Here is a 14,921-nt window from a genome sequence, read left to right as displayed (position 1 = left end):
AAGACAGTATTACTTAAGTGTTCAGTTTTCCTTGTACTTGCTGAGCATTGGTAAGCCTTCATTTTATAAAACATGTGTGATACATTATATTTATAATAGCAAAGATAGGACATGTAATTCTAAAACAGTAAATAAGTGTATGGATTAAGCGATAGTGAGTGGGGTTGAGATTTTTGGTATGAAATTTAGAAGCTGAAAGACGGGGGACAGTTTTAGAAGCCACAGTCTGAGAGAGTCATTGCTCAATAAAGACTGAAAGCTTCTGAATTACCAGGACTCAGTGAGTTACTGCTCATCAGCTGAGCTATGGTAAATGACTACAGTACGCTTTTAGCTCACCCCAATTACAATTTACAATCACTTCCTAGCAGCGATCATTAGCTTGGGAACAGCATTTTCCTAGAGCAGCTGCATACCTGCTGTGCGAGAACAGCTTTATATTCAGCCGCACTGGAACATGGTCAGAAGTGAGCACAGATTTGTCTGTCCTATTCCACACAGAAATGGCCTTCATTTTGTGATCATTTCAGGAAATACGAGTGCTCTATCAAAAATAGGAAAGGCAGTTTTCAATGTTAGTTTTCAATGTTTTCTTAGGTTTCTTTGTTTAAGAGGGACCATCTTTATTTAAAGCTAGGTTAGATCTTATTTGTGGTTCCTTCACAGCACAACTCCAAATAGTGCGGTCGAGGAATGCTAATATTTCTTTAAACCTTTAAGCTTCTATCTTCTTTATACCTTTAAGCTAGTATATTCTTTAACCACAAGAGCAGGCAACACAAATGGAAAGAACTCACAGCAAACGAACATAACAAACAATAAGCAGGAGGGAAGGCTGATAAAGTTGCCTGTATCATTTTCCCCTAGTTGTTTCTAAGAAAAACGTGTTACAGAAGAACAACCTTAGACTAGCAAGAGCAGCTTTTCTTCACCCTGCAGAAAGTCAGGTCTTTCTACAGAAATGGAGATAGAATCACAGAATGGTTTGAGTTGGAAGGAAACCTTAAAGTTCATCTAGGTCCAAACCCCCTGTCATGGGCAGGGACACTTTCCCTTACACCAGGTTGCTTAAAGCCTCATCCAACCTGACCTTGAATACTTCCAGGGATGGAGCATCCACAGTTTCTCTGGGCAGCCTGTTCCAGTGCCTCACCATCCTCAGAGAGAATAACTTCTTAGATCTCATCTAAATCTCCCCTCTTTCAGTTTAAATCCATTACCCCTTGTCCTATCACTACATATCCTTGCAAAAAGTCCCTCTCCATCTTTCTTGTAGGCCCCCTTTAGGTACTGGAAGGCTGCTAGAAGGTCTCCTCAAAGCCTTCTCTTCTCCAGGCTGAATTGCCCAACTCTCTCAGGCTGTCTTCATAGGAGAGGTGCTCCAGCCCTCGGATCATCTTTGAGGCTCTCCTCTGGACCTGCTCCAACAGCTCCATGTCCTTCTTATGTTGGGGGCTCCAGAGCTGAATGCAGTATTCCAGGTGGGGTCTCACGAGAGCAGAGTAGAAGGGCAAAATCACCTCCCTCGACCTTCTGGCCACACTTCCTTTGATCTGTAGTTGTGGATGCATCATAAAGAGCAATAATGCAGTTAAATAAAATGGAGTCTAGTAGTCTTTTCTCTCTGATGTCTAATTCAAGTGCTAAACTGAAAAAATATTTCGCTCTTGCTAAATAATGTATTTAGCTCTTGCATGGTATTTTGCCTCTGTAGACCTCTGAAGTATTTCAGAAGAAAGTATAGAATCATAGAATCATATGTATGTATAGATGTATGTGTATATATATCCTTTTTATAGGAAATAAAAGTGATTTACCGGAATTAGGACTGCAGATCTTGGGAATAATGAAGTGTCTCTTGACTCCCATTCAACTCTATACCCACTATAGTATGTGTGGCATTATCTGTGTGATGCAGTAGAGCAGTGGGAGAGGGATGGCTCCCATGGCAGCTCTCTGCAGCACATCTCGCGCAACAGGAGCCAGCTGTCTCCCAGAGCACAGGGTGTTGCCTGCCCCACTCAGGACTTCACTGCAGAGTCGCTATGGGGAAGCAGAAGAGCTCGTACAACCCAGCTGTGTTCACAGGAATTTTCACCTATGTTTATTATTATTAGGTGTGGTAGATTTTAACATCTCAGCATGTTATTTCTTTATGTTAATCCTGCTGAGACTCCATTTACTTTCGTTGTGTGACACTTCCTAGCCAAAACAGCCATAATAGAATTTTTTTTTCATTAACTTGCATTTCCTCAGCTGTGAGACCGTTGGTAGCTGTCCAAATGTAAGTTCCTGTTGCCTATTTTGATATGAATAGGTGAAAGTTACATGACCTAACTTTTCTACAGTCATTGCAGTCTCACTGATAACAGGTGGGAGGTCTTTGTGCTCGGACAGTCTGAAGGAGCGTTCCAATATTTTATTTTATGCAGAAGAAATCAGCCTTCTTTGGTTTTGCCTGTCCAGAGCATAGATGTATCATCCTGCTTGTCTCTGTACTAGCCTGTGGACTAAGCAGCTGCTGGTGCACACTGAGCTCTGATAGTACCCAAGAGCTTGAATGCAGACCCTCCCACTGCAGTTCCCAGTGCTGAGGCATTCCTTATTCCCCTTAAGATGAGGGACAGTGCTTTACTATCTCAATTCAGCCTTTAACAAAGAAAAATGACATGATATTTTTAAGTCAGAGTTTTGCTAGCCTCCATGCACAGGAAGGTTAATATCCTTGCTGTGGAGCAGCGAGAGCCAGCTGATCCTTGACAACAGGGAGCCGGGCACCAGAAAGACCCCAAGGCCAGCCATGCCCTCCCTGATGGGTATCATCCTGCAGCACCTGAGCATGGTGGGCAGAGCCAGCGCCAGTAACGGCGCCCATCGGCAGCAGCGAGCCGGAGCTGGGGTCCTGTCAGGAGCAGCTGGAGACGGGGCTGGAAACTGGCACTGCCATGGTGTCATCTGGGACTGAGCCCATGGGCAGGGTGTGGGTGGGGATCTCAGGGAGAGCTGAGCCAGGTTGTAAAAGCCTATTCCTGCTCTCAGGGGCCTGGCAATCCTGTGTTTTAATTTGTTCCTCGACCCAGTTCCTGTGGATCTTTCACTCTGCACGGCTTTTGTCACAGTGTCCCCCTGTTCCCACTCAGTCTCTTTGGTCTTTTTTCTGTTCCACACACATTTTTTTCCATTTCTGCAGGACACTATTGTATTCCCAATGTTCCAGTCAGCCACTGGAAAACCAGTGGCACTCAGTTTTAAAATTGGATTATCATGTACCTGGCATTAAAATGTTTGTGGTTTTTTTTATTAATTCTTTTACGATAGACGCTTTGTGGACCAAAATATAGAGATTCCCAGCTAGAATCAGTTTGTGATTGATCAGTGAAATGCTGCACAAGGACCTTTATGAACTGACATCTTACTTTTCCACAGCAGCACCCTTTTTTATCCTACAGTACTTGGTCGTTGGCCACCAGTATGAGCAAAAAAAATAATTTGGAACTATTTCAGTATCTTTAATTCCAGATTCTTTCCAGGAAAGACTGTTGTCACCATATTTGTTTGCTTGTTTGTTTAATACTTTTATATGTACAAAATCAGGCAGGGGACTCTTCCACTTTGTGTTGAAATTGTGTCCCTTTCAGATGGGCTTTTCAGACCCTCCTTTGTGGAAGGCTTTTCAGGTGACTGACAGCTATCTATAATAAAATTTTAATATAGCACTGGATTCTGTTTTACTTTATTTGAGGAACACAGATCAGCTAATGGAAACTGACCCCAGAGACGACATGAATTCCCAGTGAAATAAAGTTCTTTTGCCAAAGAGGCAGAAGGATTATGTTTGAATTTGTGTTGCAGCTGCATGGAAAACAAGAAATCTGTATCACATTGCCTAAAAGGCAAAGGAAGAAATGTAATGGGTTCTGGTTTTGTTATACATGCATTAAAAATATTCTGATTGGAACTCTACATTTAAAAAAAAAAAGGATGTGGAAGTGTTTGGGTAGCAGATACAAGAGGGAACAGTGATCAAGATACTTCTGAGAAATAAGTGATAATCAACCCTAGGTTTAAAAGTATTTTTTGAGTCCAACCTCAGTAAATAGAAGATGATTCTGCCTTCCTTCCGCTATCTTAGAATTACATTTTTGAGAAATGCTAGAGGACATCCTTGCATATTAAACTTGGCATTGTAGCTTCATCGTCTTGGCCAATAACATATGGCTTGATAGATGTGTTAATGTGACAGCTATAAGCTTTACTCCATGCTCTGACTACTCATCCCTTGAGAGAGCTAATCCTTCTGCATGACCAAAGGATGTAAATGAGCTTTCCAAAGGGTGTTTACATACATCCTTCCCTCACTGATTGACAGTCATCAAGCTTTCTTTTCACAAATTCTCTTTTTTTTGGTCTGTGCCTTTTAGAATAACTATTTATGTAAAGTGAAGAACAGGAAAATTTCGTTAGTCATACCTGCTTTTCATACCTGCTTTTCTGTCTTCAAAGTACAGTACAATTTTGGTCTTCTAAGTTTCAATTTGGAGTATACTTAATAGTACTAACCGGTCAAATGTAGTAAAAAAAGAGAGATCAAGCTAAGACTGTCTAATGTGATTAATATTTACTGCTTTTACCAAATGCCACAATATTTTTTTCTAAATTCTGCAATTTGGATCATACTTCAAGTTGTTTGTTTAAATACTTGAACAAGAAATATTTGGTATTTTTCTTTTAATAATATTCTAGAAGTACTTTTTAGTGATGACTTTGACAAATAGATGATGTGTTTATTTTCACTGAGACATGATAATAAGTTAGAATTAGAAAGGAAGACATATAGAAAGGCAGATTTCTAACAGAAGAGACATACAGTGGAGCCAGTAAGAGGCATGTGAAGAACAGTTTAACACTATTTAATGGCAAAAAAATACCATAGGCAATGCTGAGTAATGCTGCAAGATAACCCAAATATACAATGCTTAAAGCTATTCTCACAACATTTGTTTTAGGTAAAAATTTCATTGTGTTTTCTTTCATTACTACTACATTTCTATCTAATTTCCATGAGTGCAATGAAATACATGTTTAAAAAAATGTAGTTTTCTGAACTTTTCATATCTTTGGACAGAAAATATGTCATTGATTTGTATAATATTTCATGTGACATGGAGCAAAGCAAGTTGGGTTAGCAAAGGTAGTTTAATTCATTTTCATCTGACTTCTACATTTCAACTGTTTTAATTATTATGTCAACCTGTGTCAAGCTTTTAATTTGAAGCATTCATTTTATTACCTTTTGCCAGCAGGTTCATATAAAACACTGAAATGGAGAAAGATATGATCAGACTGTCTTCCTTTTCAGCGGTCCCTGGCTGGTCTCCTGGTTCTCGTTCTGCAGAGCTGTTACTCACAGCCACTGCTAGAGAGAGCAGCTTTGGAGCAGCTTGCAGTTTGTATAAGCGCTTGAGCTTGTTTTCTGGTCTGGTTTGCAGAACCTTCCTGTCATTATGACAAGTCTGCCGATTCGAATGACAAATATATTGCTTATATTACTGAAGAGCACACCGGTGTATGCCATAATATACCAATCAGTAGAATTTACAAATGTGGTTTTTTTCTTTACCAGCCCAATGTGTTATGTATGAATGTTTTAACAAAATAATGTGCCTTTTACTTTTAGCAGTTAAAACTAATGCTATTTATCAGATCGTTTCAAGATATGACTAAGACAGTCTTTCCCTTCAGCTGGAATTGTGTAGTTTAATAATTTTGCTGCACAGTCAGGTCCTCAAGTACATTTGTTGTTTTTATGTATTTTAGGAGATTGGCACATGATGAAAAGTAAACTTGAGTTTATAGTGGTTTTGTCAACTTTTCTTATGGTAAAATATACCTGCGTAAAGTTAAATGACATGGTTCTCTAAACAACTCATTTGCACATACAGATATACAGAGCACACATCGTTTTAAGGCTTTACATAGCCTGTGAAGTATAAGCTTGTAATGTTATGTCTGCCTCCTAAAATAACATTAATAAGCTTCTGAAAAGATATTGTAATTAGAATTAGAATTTGAAAAGTGATCAGTAAAGCATATTTTGCCTGCCACAAAGTTAAAATACCTGTCTTTTTTCATAAAATAAGTAGAAGGTGTAAGTCGACTGTATACTTCCATTGTTAATAAAATGGGATAGCAATCTGAATCTTTAGAAATCCCACTTTTAAAAAAACAGTGGTTTTAATCGAAGCTGTCTTTTGTCTGCACTATCATGCATTGATAAAAACAGTTAATAACAGACAATTTGGTTATAAAATGGGGTTTTGTTTTATTTTTTCTTACTGTTATTCACCTAGTCTATTTCAATGCATAGCAAGTGCAAGTTGCCTGTTCTAGCAGGGGGTGTTAATTACTTGAGTTCTTTTCCCTCATCTGAATGTTAAGCCACATACTTTTAGGTTTGATCTAAATATTTCAATTTTTTTAATATGACTTGCTGATGGAATTGCTTCTACACACTTTATTAATGGAAGATCTAGTTTATGGCAAAAACAAATAACGTGACTAGTTTACTCTGAAAAGAGATTGCATGCAAACATTCCTTGCGTCATTCCTCATATAAAGGGTTCTTCCACCCTTTTAGGAATCTCTGTTTTCTTAATTCCTTAGTCATAGTTAGTGTAGCATTGTAGGAGATTTTAGATTTTTCCACTAAAATTTCCACTTTAAAATAAATAAAGCAGTTGAAGCATTTATTCCACAAAGTTATTAAATATTTACTTTTTGTGCAGATTGTGAGCTTTTAATAAAATACGAAAAGTCTCAAAAAGAGCTGATGCAACTCCCACCTGTTTCTAATTGAACATTGGATTCCTATTAAACTACCTAATTTGCAAAAGTGGCACTACACCTCTTAAAAGGCAATCAAAGAAAACATTTGAGAGGCTTTTATATTATTTATCTTTCCAAACTTTGAACTTTTCTATTGAAGACCATTTTCTTGCCCACCTTCCCTTAGAATATCAATGACATGGAAAGAGGCATCTAGTAAAATGTCCCTAGGTGTTTTACAGCATATATTTGGGCAAAACACAATGAGTTGAGTTCTTCAGAGACTCCCTTGGACTTCAGTGACATTGTATGTGGAAGCAGAGTTTGAATGTCTTTGTTAACGTTGAACTAACTACAGAGTCAAGATCCTAACCAAATATGTAGTTATTTTTTCTAAAAGCACATTGCATCTGTGTAATCTTCCTGAATATAAACTGCAGAAGAACATTATGTGTACTGATTTATACATGGAGTTACCCTACTTCAATCAATAGAATTAATGTAAATTTGCACTATGTATGATAATGCTGGTATTTGATAATTCCTGTGCGGAATTTACAATGAACTGTGCAAGCAGAACAGTGTTTATTCCCAATTTAATACTAATAGCTGTTAAAATGTAAATTTCCCTAGGGTCTTGCTAATCTATGATCTGCAGAGAGATAACATATTGTGGATTGACATGTCATCAAATTCAATATTAAACATGCAGTAAAACCTACACTGATGAATTATCCACTAAACTTCTGATACTCATTTTTTCTTGGTTTTACAATAGCTGTGTGTCAATATGACCAATGAGAAGATACACCAGTACATCAATGAAGTGCTTTTCCTACAAGAGCAAGCAGAATGTGTACAAGAGGGAGTTGCCATGGAAACGGTGTATTCTCCTGGTAACCATACCGCGGCCTTGGATTTTTTCTTTCAGGTAGTTTTCAGATCCATTTTACGCCATGTATATTTATTCACAGTCTCTACATGTTAGAATAATACACACTTTTGCCTGCGTTTTCTGATTTATGAATCTGTAGAGAAGCTTATGGCTCCAAAGAGACCATAGCAAGGGCTGTCATAACTGCCCTCATAGCTCGAGGGCTAACAGAGCTTCATAACAGTCCAGGGTTGAAGAAGATGTAGCAGAAACTCCTTGCCCATACTGATTCAGGTGTAGCATCTGTGTATCTTGCCATGTTGTTAATGCAGCTGAAGAACTGATGAGTCTCTGTTGTAATCCTGACAGTTTCTTTTGTGCCTGAAGCTAGTTTCTGAAGAATAACTTCTAAGAGGGAAGTAGCCCTGTCATTTTCCTGAAAGATCATCAATAGTTACCATTTTTGGCAACTGAAATATCATTGCCTACATTTCTTGCACAATTATCTGATGTGCTTAGCCTTGGAGACTTACCAGAATATGTTAACCATTTTTTCCTTTTCTTTGAGGTGGTACATGTTTCTGTTTGCTAAATTACAAGCTGTGTTACTCTACAAGGAACAACTGAAATTCTGTTCCTCCTATATAAAATGAGAAAAATTTAATTTTCATTTCAGAAACCATCAGGCTTTTTGGCAATGCTGGATGAAGAAAGTCAATCTATTTGGTCAGTGGAACAGAGTTTTTCTAAACGCATTCAGTCTTACCTGGATACATCTGACACAAATACAGTATATTCCTCCACAAAAGATGGAAATGGTAACCTCGCTCCAAAGGATCAGGGCTCCACCTTCACTGTTATGCATTATGCTGGGAGGGTAAGTTGTTTGAATGATTGTTTACACACAGTTAATGAAAAAAAGTAAACAAAACAAAGTTCTGCATGGCTTCTCCAACTCCTGGCTATAAATAACAATTTGCTTTCTAGTGATGAAATTTCAGAGAACAGCTTAGAATCTCAATGCAATGTCTAGCATAGAAAAGCTGTAGTTTGTATCATATTATGCAGGATTCAGGCTACTTAATTCCGTCTCCTAAATTGTATCTTCATTGTAAGCACTTTATGAAGAAGGGAATGATTCAGATACCTCAGCATAAATGTTTAATGCCATTTTAGTTGGCTGTCACTTTGCTTTCAGCTGTTGTTCCAGAATAGTAGAGGTTCCCTGTAGATCCTGTGCCATATATGTAGACACATTGGATACCAGCATGTATCTAGTTAAAAAAATAAAACATGGGTTTTTGTTAGTAGTCATAATCAAAATATATTTGTTTTCTTTTTTTTCTTCAAAATCCCAGAACATGATAAGTGTCTCTAAATATGGCTGTAAAACAGGATTAATGTTTCACATTTTCCCTCCTGCATTGTTCATGGGAAAAATGTAATCAATTCTATTAAATAGGCCCCTTACCCTTTTCTTTCCAGTAGTCTCTCATTTTCACATTGTCTCCACAACCTCCCTGCAACTCAAAGCAAGCAAAATAGGTATGTTTTTAAAGGGATAACAATTTTATTAGATAATCTGACAGATTGGCCCCTCTGTGATTAATCTGACATGCTGCCACTTCTCTCTAGTCAAAGCATGGTATCGGTAATGAGCTAGTGAATGTAGATTGTATGGGCACAATACAATGGGGACTTTTAGTTATCACTTTTCCAAAATTTCCACTGAAATCAGGTGAGAACATAGACTGAAGGCTGTAGGAATCAGTCTTTACATCTGAACAACTTGTTCTGTGTCCTTTCACACTTTCTAAGTCTTATGGAGATGATCCCATGAGCTATCCACCCACTGATGGAGTCCCATAAAAGCTTTGTGCATAGCACATTTATAAACTGTTTAGCTACTGTGCCTCAGAATCACGGCATCGTGATCACATCCACTGCATTGTTTATAAATATAACTGTAAGTGTTATTAGTTGATGACTTTATATAGTAGGTCACTTTAAACCTGAGATCTCAGTAAAGCCTGCTGTCAGGCAGAACCTGGCTTTTTCAGGATTTAGTGGCAGCATGTGACAGGTACCTAATCGCTTCAGAATCTTCTGTGGAAGACACATGGAAACTGCAGGTGCTACAATATAACCAGGCAACTGACACCTGAACACTCCTCTCTCTACCTAAGCAACAGGCAGAAGAGTTCAATGAGCAAGAAATTGAGCAGCTATGATAAAGTCTTTTGATTAGAATGCATATTACAATTCTAAATCAAATGTAATAGCTTTACTGCTGCTTATTGTGAGAGATAATGTCTTGGTTCAGCCCAGCTGGCAATTAAGCACCACGCAGCCGCTTGCTCACTCCTTCCCCATGGTGGGAAGAAAATATAACAAAAGGCTCAAGGGTCGAGACACGGACAGGGAGGGATCACTCACCAGTTATGGTCATGGGCAAAACAGGCTCGGCTTGGGGAAAAAATCAGTTTAATTCGTTAACAATTACATCAGAGCGGATAATAAGAAACAAAGCCAGATCTTAAAAACACCTTCCCCCCCACCCCTCCCTTCTTCCCAGCTATACCTTCTCCTATCAGCAGTGCATTGGGATGGGGAATGCAGGTTGTGGTCAGTTCATCACACATTGTTCCTGCCACTCCTTCCTCTTCAGGGGAGGACTCCTCACACTCTTCCCCTGCTCCAATGTGAGGTCCCTCCCACGTGATATAGTTCTCCACAAACTCCTCCAATATGAGTCCTTCCCACAGGCTGCAGTTCTTCACAAACTGCTCCAGCGTGTGTCCCTCCCATGGGGTGCAGTCCTTCAGGAACAGACTGCCTCAGTGTGGGCTTCCCACAGTCGTGGCTTCTTCAGGTGCAGCCTGATCCACCTGCTCCAGCGTGGGGTCCTCCACAGGCTGCGAGTGGGTCTCAGCTCCACCATTAATCTCCACGGGCTGCAGAGGGGCCACTGCCGTCTCACCAGGGGCTGCAGGGGAATCTCAGCTCTGCACACCTCCTCCTGCTCCATCTTCACTGACCTTGGTGTCTGCAGACACAGGTGTTCTTTCTCTCAGATCTCAGTCCTCTCTCTGCTGCAGCCATGCCGGGCCTGACCAGCCCAACAAACTCTGGTGGCCCTGGTGGGCTGAGCTCCACCCAGTGGGTGCCCGGGAGCTTCCGAGCTCTCCCAGCTGTGGCCACCATCTCCCGCCAGGCGGTGGCAGGGGGCCCAGCACAGACAGCCGCCTGCACCGCCCTCCTCTCTCTGCTGCAGATCCCACATGGCGCAAGTTTCTTTGTCCCTTCTTAAAATGTTATTTCACAGAGATGCTGACTGACTTGACCCTGGCCAGAGGTGGGTCCAACCAGGCCAGAGGTGGGTCCCGCTTGGACGCAGGGAAGCTTCTGGCAGCTTCTGACAGGAGCCATCCCCGTAGCTCCTGCCCCACTACTGAAACCCTGTCACACAAACTCAACACAGACAATTAGAGCGATCTTCCCTCACATCATTTTCTGAGTAGCAAATGCATGGGATTTATCTGGTACGCTGCTAAAAAAAATCAGTTTAGATTCAGGAGGGAGTTCTGTGTGCTCGCTAGAGTGAGAACACCGGAAAAATAACTCCAATCCATGCTGCTAAAGGTACTGCATGACACGCGTTCTGGTATGGTGATTATTTTAGGTGGAACAGGTTTATGCTGTTAAACACTCAGACAGTCGACTATTGGTAGTGGGTACTCTTATGAGGTGTGCTCAAGATTTGTTTCCGAGTCACCAAAAGAAGACTTGCTGGCTCTGTCATATCTCAAGGTAACATTATATGCCCCGAGCCCTCCAGAATGGATGAGAGGTTGGAATGTGCACGCTTAGGCTTCTTTAACCAGATTAGGGTCCTTTACAGTGGTATAAACCGGGAAAGGTCTATTTGTGGCTCCTCATTTGGATATGAAGTTGATGGAAGTGTTGAGTAGTGCTCTTATGCAGGCAAATTTTTTCCTGCCCAATGACAGAAACATGGTCATTATGGAAAGGATTAAGACTATTTGGGCAGTGCTTAAATTCCTAACCTAAATACTCTGAGTAACTCCCTGGAGGCTCTTCTTTCATCATAAGACCTTCTACTTAGACTCAAATTATTTGCCAAAGTTAAGTGGTTTGAGTACCTCCGCTATTGGGACTTTTCAGTAGGAATGCAGGCACACAGTGGTTAGATAACAACACAATGGAGATCTTGTGAAACTTACTAGCACTTAACAGTGATAGAGTTAACAACTGTGAACTCCACATATCTAATTTCATTTATAAATCTGTTCTAGGCTTGTTAGGTAAATACTTTTTCATGGAGTTCTGTTGTGATTATACAAATTTATCACAATAGCTCTAAAAAGTTCCACGCACCAGAAAACTGACATAGAAGCAGCAGCAAGGCAGCTGCGTTAAAATCACAACCAGAACAATAAGCACATTTCTTCAAAATGAAAAAAATACTTGTTCTATTCTCTGAAGAAGCACTCAGTAGGAAGATTTGTTAAGATCAAAGTTTCAGATGCCTAGTTCTGGAAGTTAAACTGTGAGTGGTGAGGAGTGCACTTTTCATTAACATGTTTTAGCCTTGCATGGTTGTTTAGATTTTTTTCTTAATAACATCATAGACACTTGGTTTGAACTTTTCCTAATAATAGTAATGACATTTAATCTAAAAGTATGAACAAATAGACGGCTCTCCAAGTAATGTAAATTCACACATTCTTTTGAAGTCAAAGGAGATCCTTTGTTTTACATTGGCCAAGGAACTATTCCAGACAGTCAGGTTTTTCTTTGCATCCTTACGACAGTAAAATGCTCAGCTCTGCCAAAACAGAAAAGTTCCTGTGCAGGTGCTTAACTCTCCTTACTGTAATAGCGATTGAGCAAAATCCTTAAAGATACTTGCATTTTTGATGTATCGTGGAACTGTTGTGTAACTATCATAGATTGAAATTTCTGGTGATTTATGATATGTATTTACATAAAATCTGTTTATAGCATTACTGTACTAAATAGTGACACAAATTGAGTTTATGCTGAGGCTAGTGTGTCTTCATAAGTTGATAAGTTGAATATGAAGAACTAGGAGTTTAAAACTGCTGATGCTATTCTTTAGATTGTGCTACTACTACGTTTAGTGGCTTTTTATAGAAGTCGTTTGTGATTTATGCTTGATGAAAATTATTAAAGGATCAAGCTTTTAAATATAGCAGGTTTTATTGGCACTCAAAAATAAGAATTTAGTATATAAAGTAACAGTTTAGTTTGGCAGGTTTGGGGAGCCATTTTTGTAGTCTTATTATCAATTAAATGAGTCTAAAGCGTAAAGAAATCTTTCTCTGCATCGCCATCTTCAGAGATCCCTAATTTAAAATAAAAGGACTTGATTTTATTCTCACTTACCACAATTTTTCAGTGATTGTAGCTCCTTTAACTTGGTAAGCTTCTCATTATTAAATGACTATAACTGAAAGATGAATCAGACCCAGAGGGCAGAAAAGGAATTACCAGTAAAATGTGACAGGTAATTGAACATGAAATTTTTCACTTCTGGGCTTAATCATTTATATTCGGGTGATGTGTCTAGGCAGGTGTTTGTGGAGGAAGTCACACTGAATGCAGGCTCTGTGTTAGAAGGTGAAGGCAGACATCCTGATTTCTCTAGGTAACAAAAGTTGTAACTGCAATGTAGTTCACAGCCAACGTGAAACAGCTGCTACTCTGAGTCATCTAGAGTGAAAAAGGAGCTAATATGCTAGGTCAGCCCTGGTATGAATCTCATATGGACCCTTGTAATTTGGGCTCCTTCTCATCAGTGGTTTATGTATGTGGCTCAAAGTCCAGAAAGAATTGGGTTCATATCTTTACTCAGACACTTAGAGTAGCTATTTTAGCTATTTAGTGCAGTTATACTGGAAAATGCAGCTGTTAAAAATACTGCCTCACTGAAGACACCTACTTTTGTGTATTTAATTGAGATTGACAGGCAATCTTTTGTGAACTAAACTGGTATCTCTCGCTTTGCGCTATGCGAGAATTACAGCTGATACAGATGTGTCCGTGCAGTTTAAAAGACCTCTAACATGTTCATACCTTAACATTTTGTGTCAGGATACTCACAGGAAAATTATCTTTTCTTCCACTATCAAGTCTTTTTGATTGATTGTAGTCATGCATTGTCAGGTCTTGCCATTCCCTTACTTTTTGTGCTCAGTAGCTTTTCCTAGGACTACACATGCCATATTATTGGTCTGAGCCTAATGAGCTTTAGACCGTTCCAGAAAAAGCAGTACAGAGAGAAAATGAGAAGAGATAATGGGTCAGAAATTAAAAAAAGAAAACATGAGATCAAAGTGAGACAAAGGTGGCCTATGAGAAGAGGCTTAGAGTAGTCTGTAAGGAAAAAAAAAAAAAACAAAGAATTTGGAATCCATACTTGATTTTCTGATGGAAACAATACTTTAAGAAAATCTGTATGTATGATATAATTCTGAGAGACCTCTGATTTTTTTCTTATTCTTTTTATTGTTTTGGAATGGAGAAAGTGAAATAAAAAAGGAAAACAATATGCATGAGTAAGCTTCTGCACATAGAGGAAATCAACACAGGGGTGACATTTTTCAGTGGAAGCTGAGAGAGAATACTGTATTACACAAATGTGACAGAATGATCCTGTGGAAGAAAGAAAACAACTTTTTCTTCATTTCTCTTGAATTTTACTATTATGCCTGCACAACACTAAATCTGTCTTTTTCTGCATGAGCAGTATGATACAGTTGTTAACTCTATGAACACATGCTTGGCTTAGTAATGGCCACTGTGAACATTAGTGCTTTATCATATCAAGTATTTTACTTTATCTCCCAGTTTTAATTTTGCAGCTGAACAGAATCCTACAATGCCTTGACACATTATGAGTCTCTTCTAAGAGCTACTTAATGTCTTGGTATCTGAGTGCTGTAAGACAAAAAGCTTATCTGTACTGTTCAGGCAGAAGGTAGAAAAGAATGATTTAGGTTTTTAAAAATAAAATCCTAGAGGAAGGCTTTATCTGAAGGTTGTTTAACACATTTCCCTGAACACTGGCAGTCTCATCTCTTCTGAAACAATTCTGCCCATCTGAGGCATTTCTTTGTTTCTGATGCCTAACATAAATGTGGGCATTCTCAGCTGCTTCTCAGAGACTGTCTGCACC

The 14,921-nt window shown here is 39.2% G+C and overlaps 1 protein-coding gene across 1 annotated transcript in view; it reads left to right on the top strand.

Moving 5' to 3' along the window:
• The window catches only part of MYO16 (myosin XVI), a 296,257-nt gene that overhangs the window by 185,251 nt on the left and 96,085 nt on the right, over positions 1 to 14,921 (top strand). Inside the window, exons 21-22 of the mRNA XM_086610862.1 lie at positions 7,604 to 7,756; positions 8,376 to 8,576. Coding sequence (XP_086466988.1) covers positions 7,604 to 7,756; positions 8,376 to 8,576 — 354 coding nt within the window. The remainder of the gene's footprint in view (positions 1 to 7,603; positions 7,757 to 8,375; positions 8,577 to 14,921) is intronic.

This window comes from Tauraco erythrolophus, chromosome 1 (genome assembly GCF_009769465.1).
Source record: "Tauraco erythrolophus isolate bTauEry1 chromosome 1, bTauEry1.pri, whole genome shotgun sequence".
Lineage (NCBI taxonomy): Eukaryota > Metazoa > Chordata > Aves > Musophagiformes > Musophagidae > Tauraco > Tauraco erythrolophus.
This window is presented reverse-complemented; position numbering and strand designations above follow the sequence as displayed.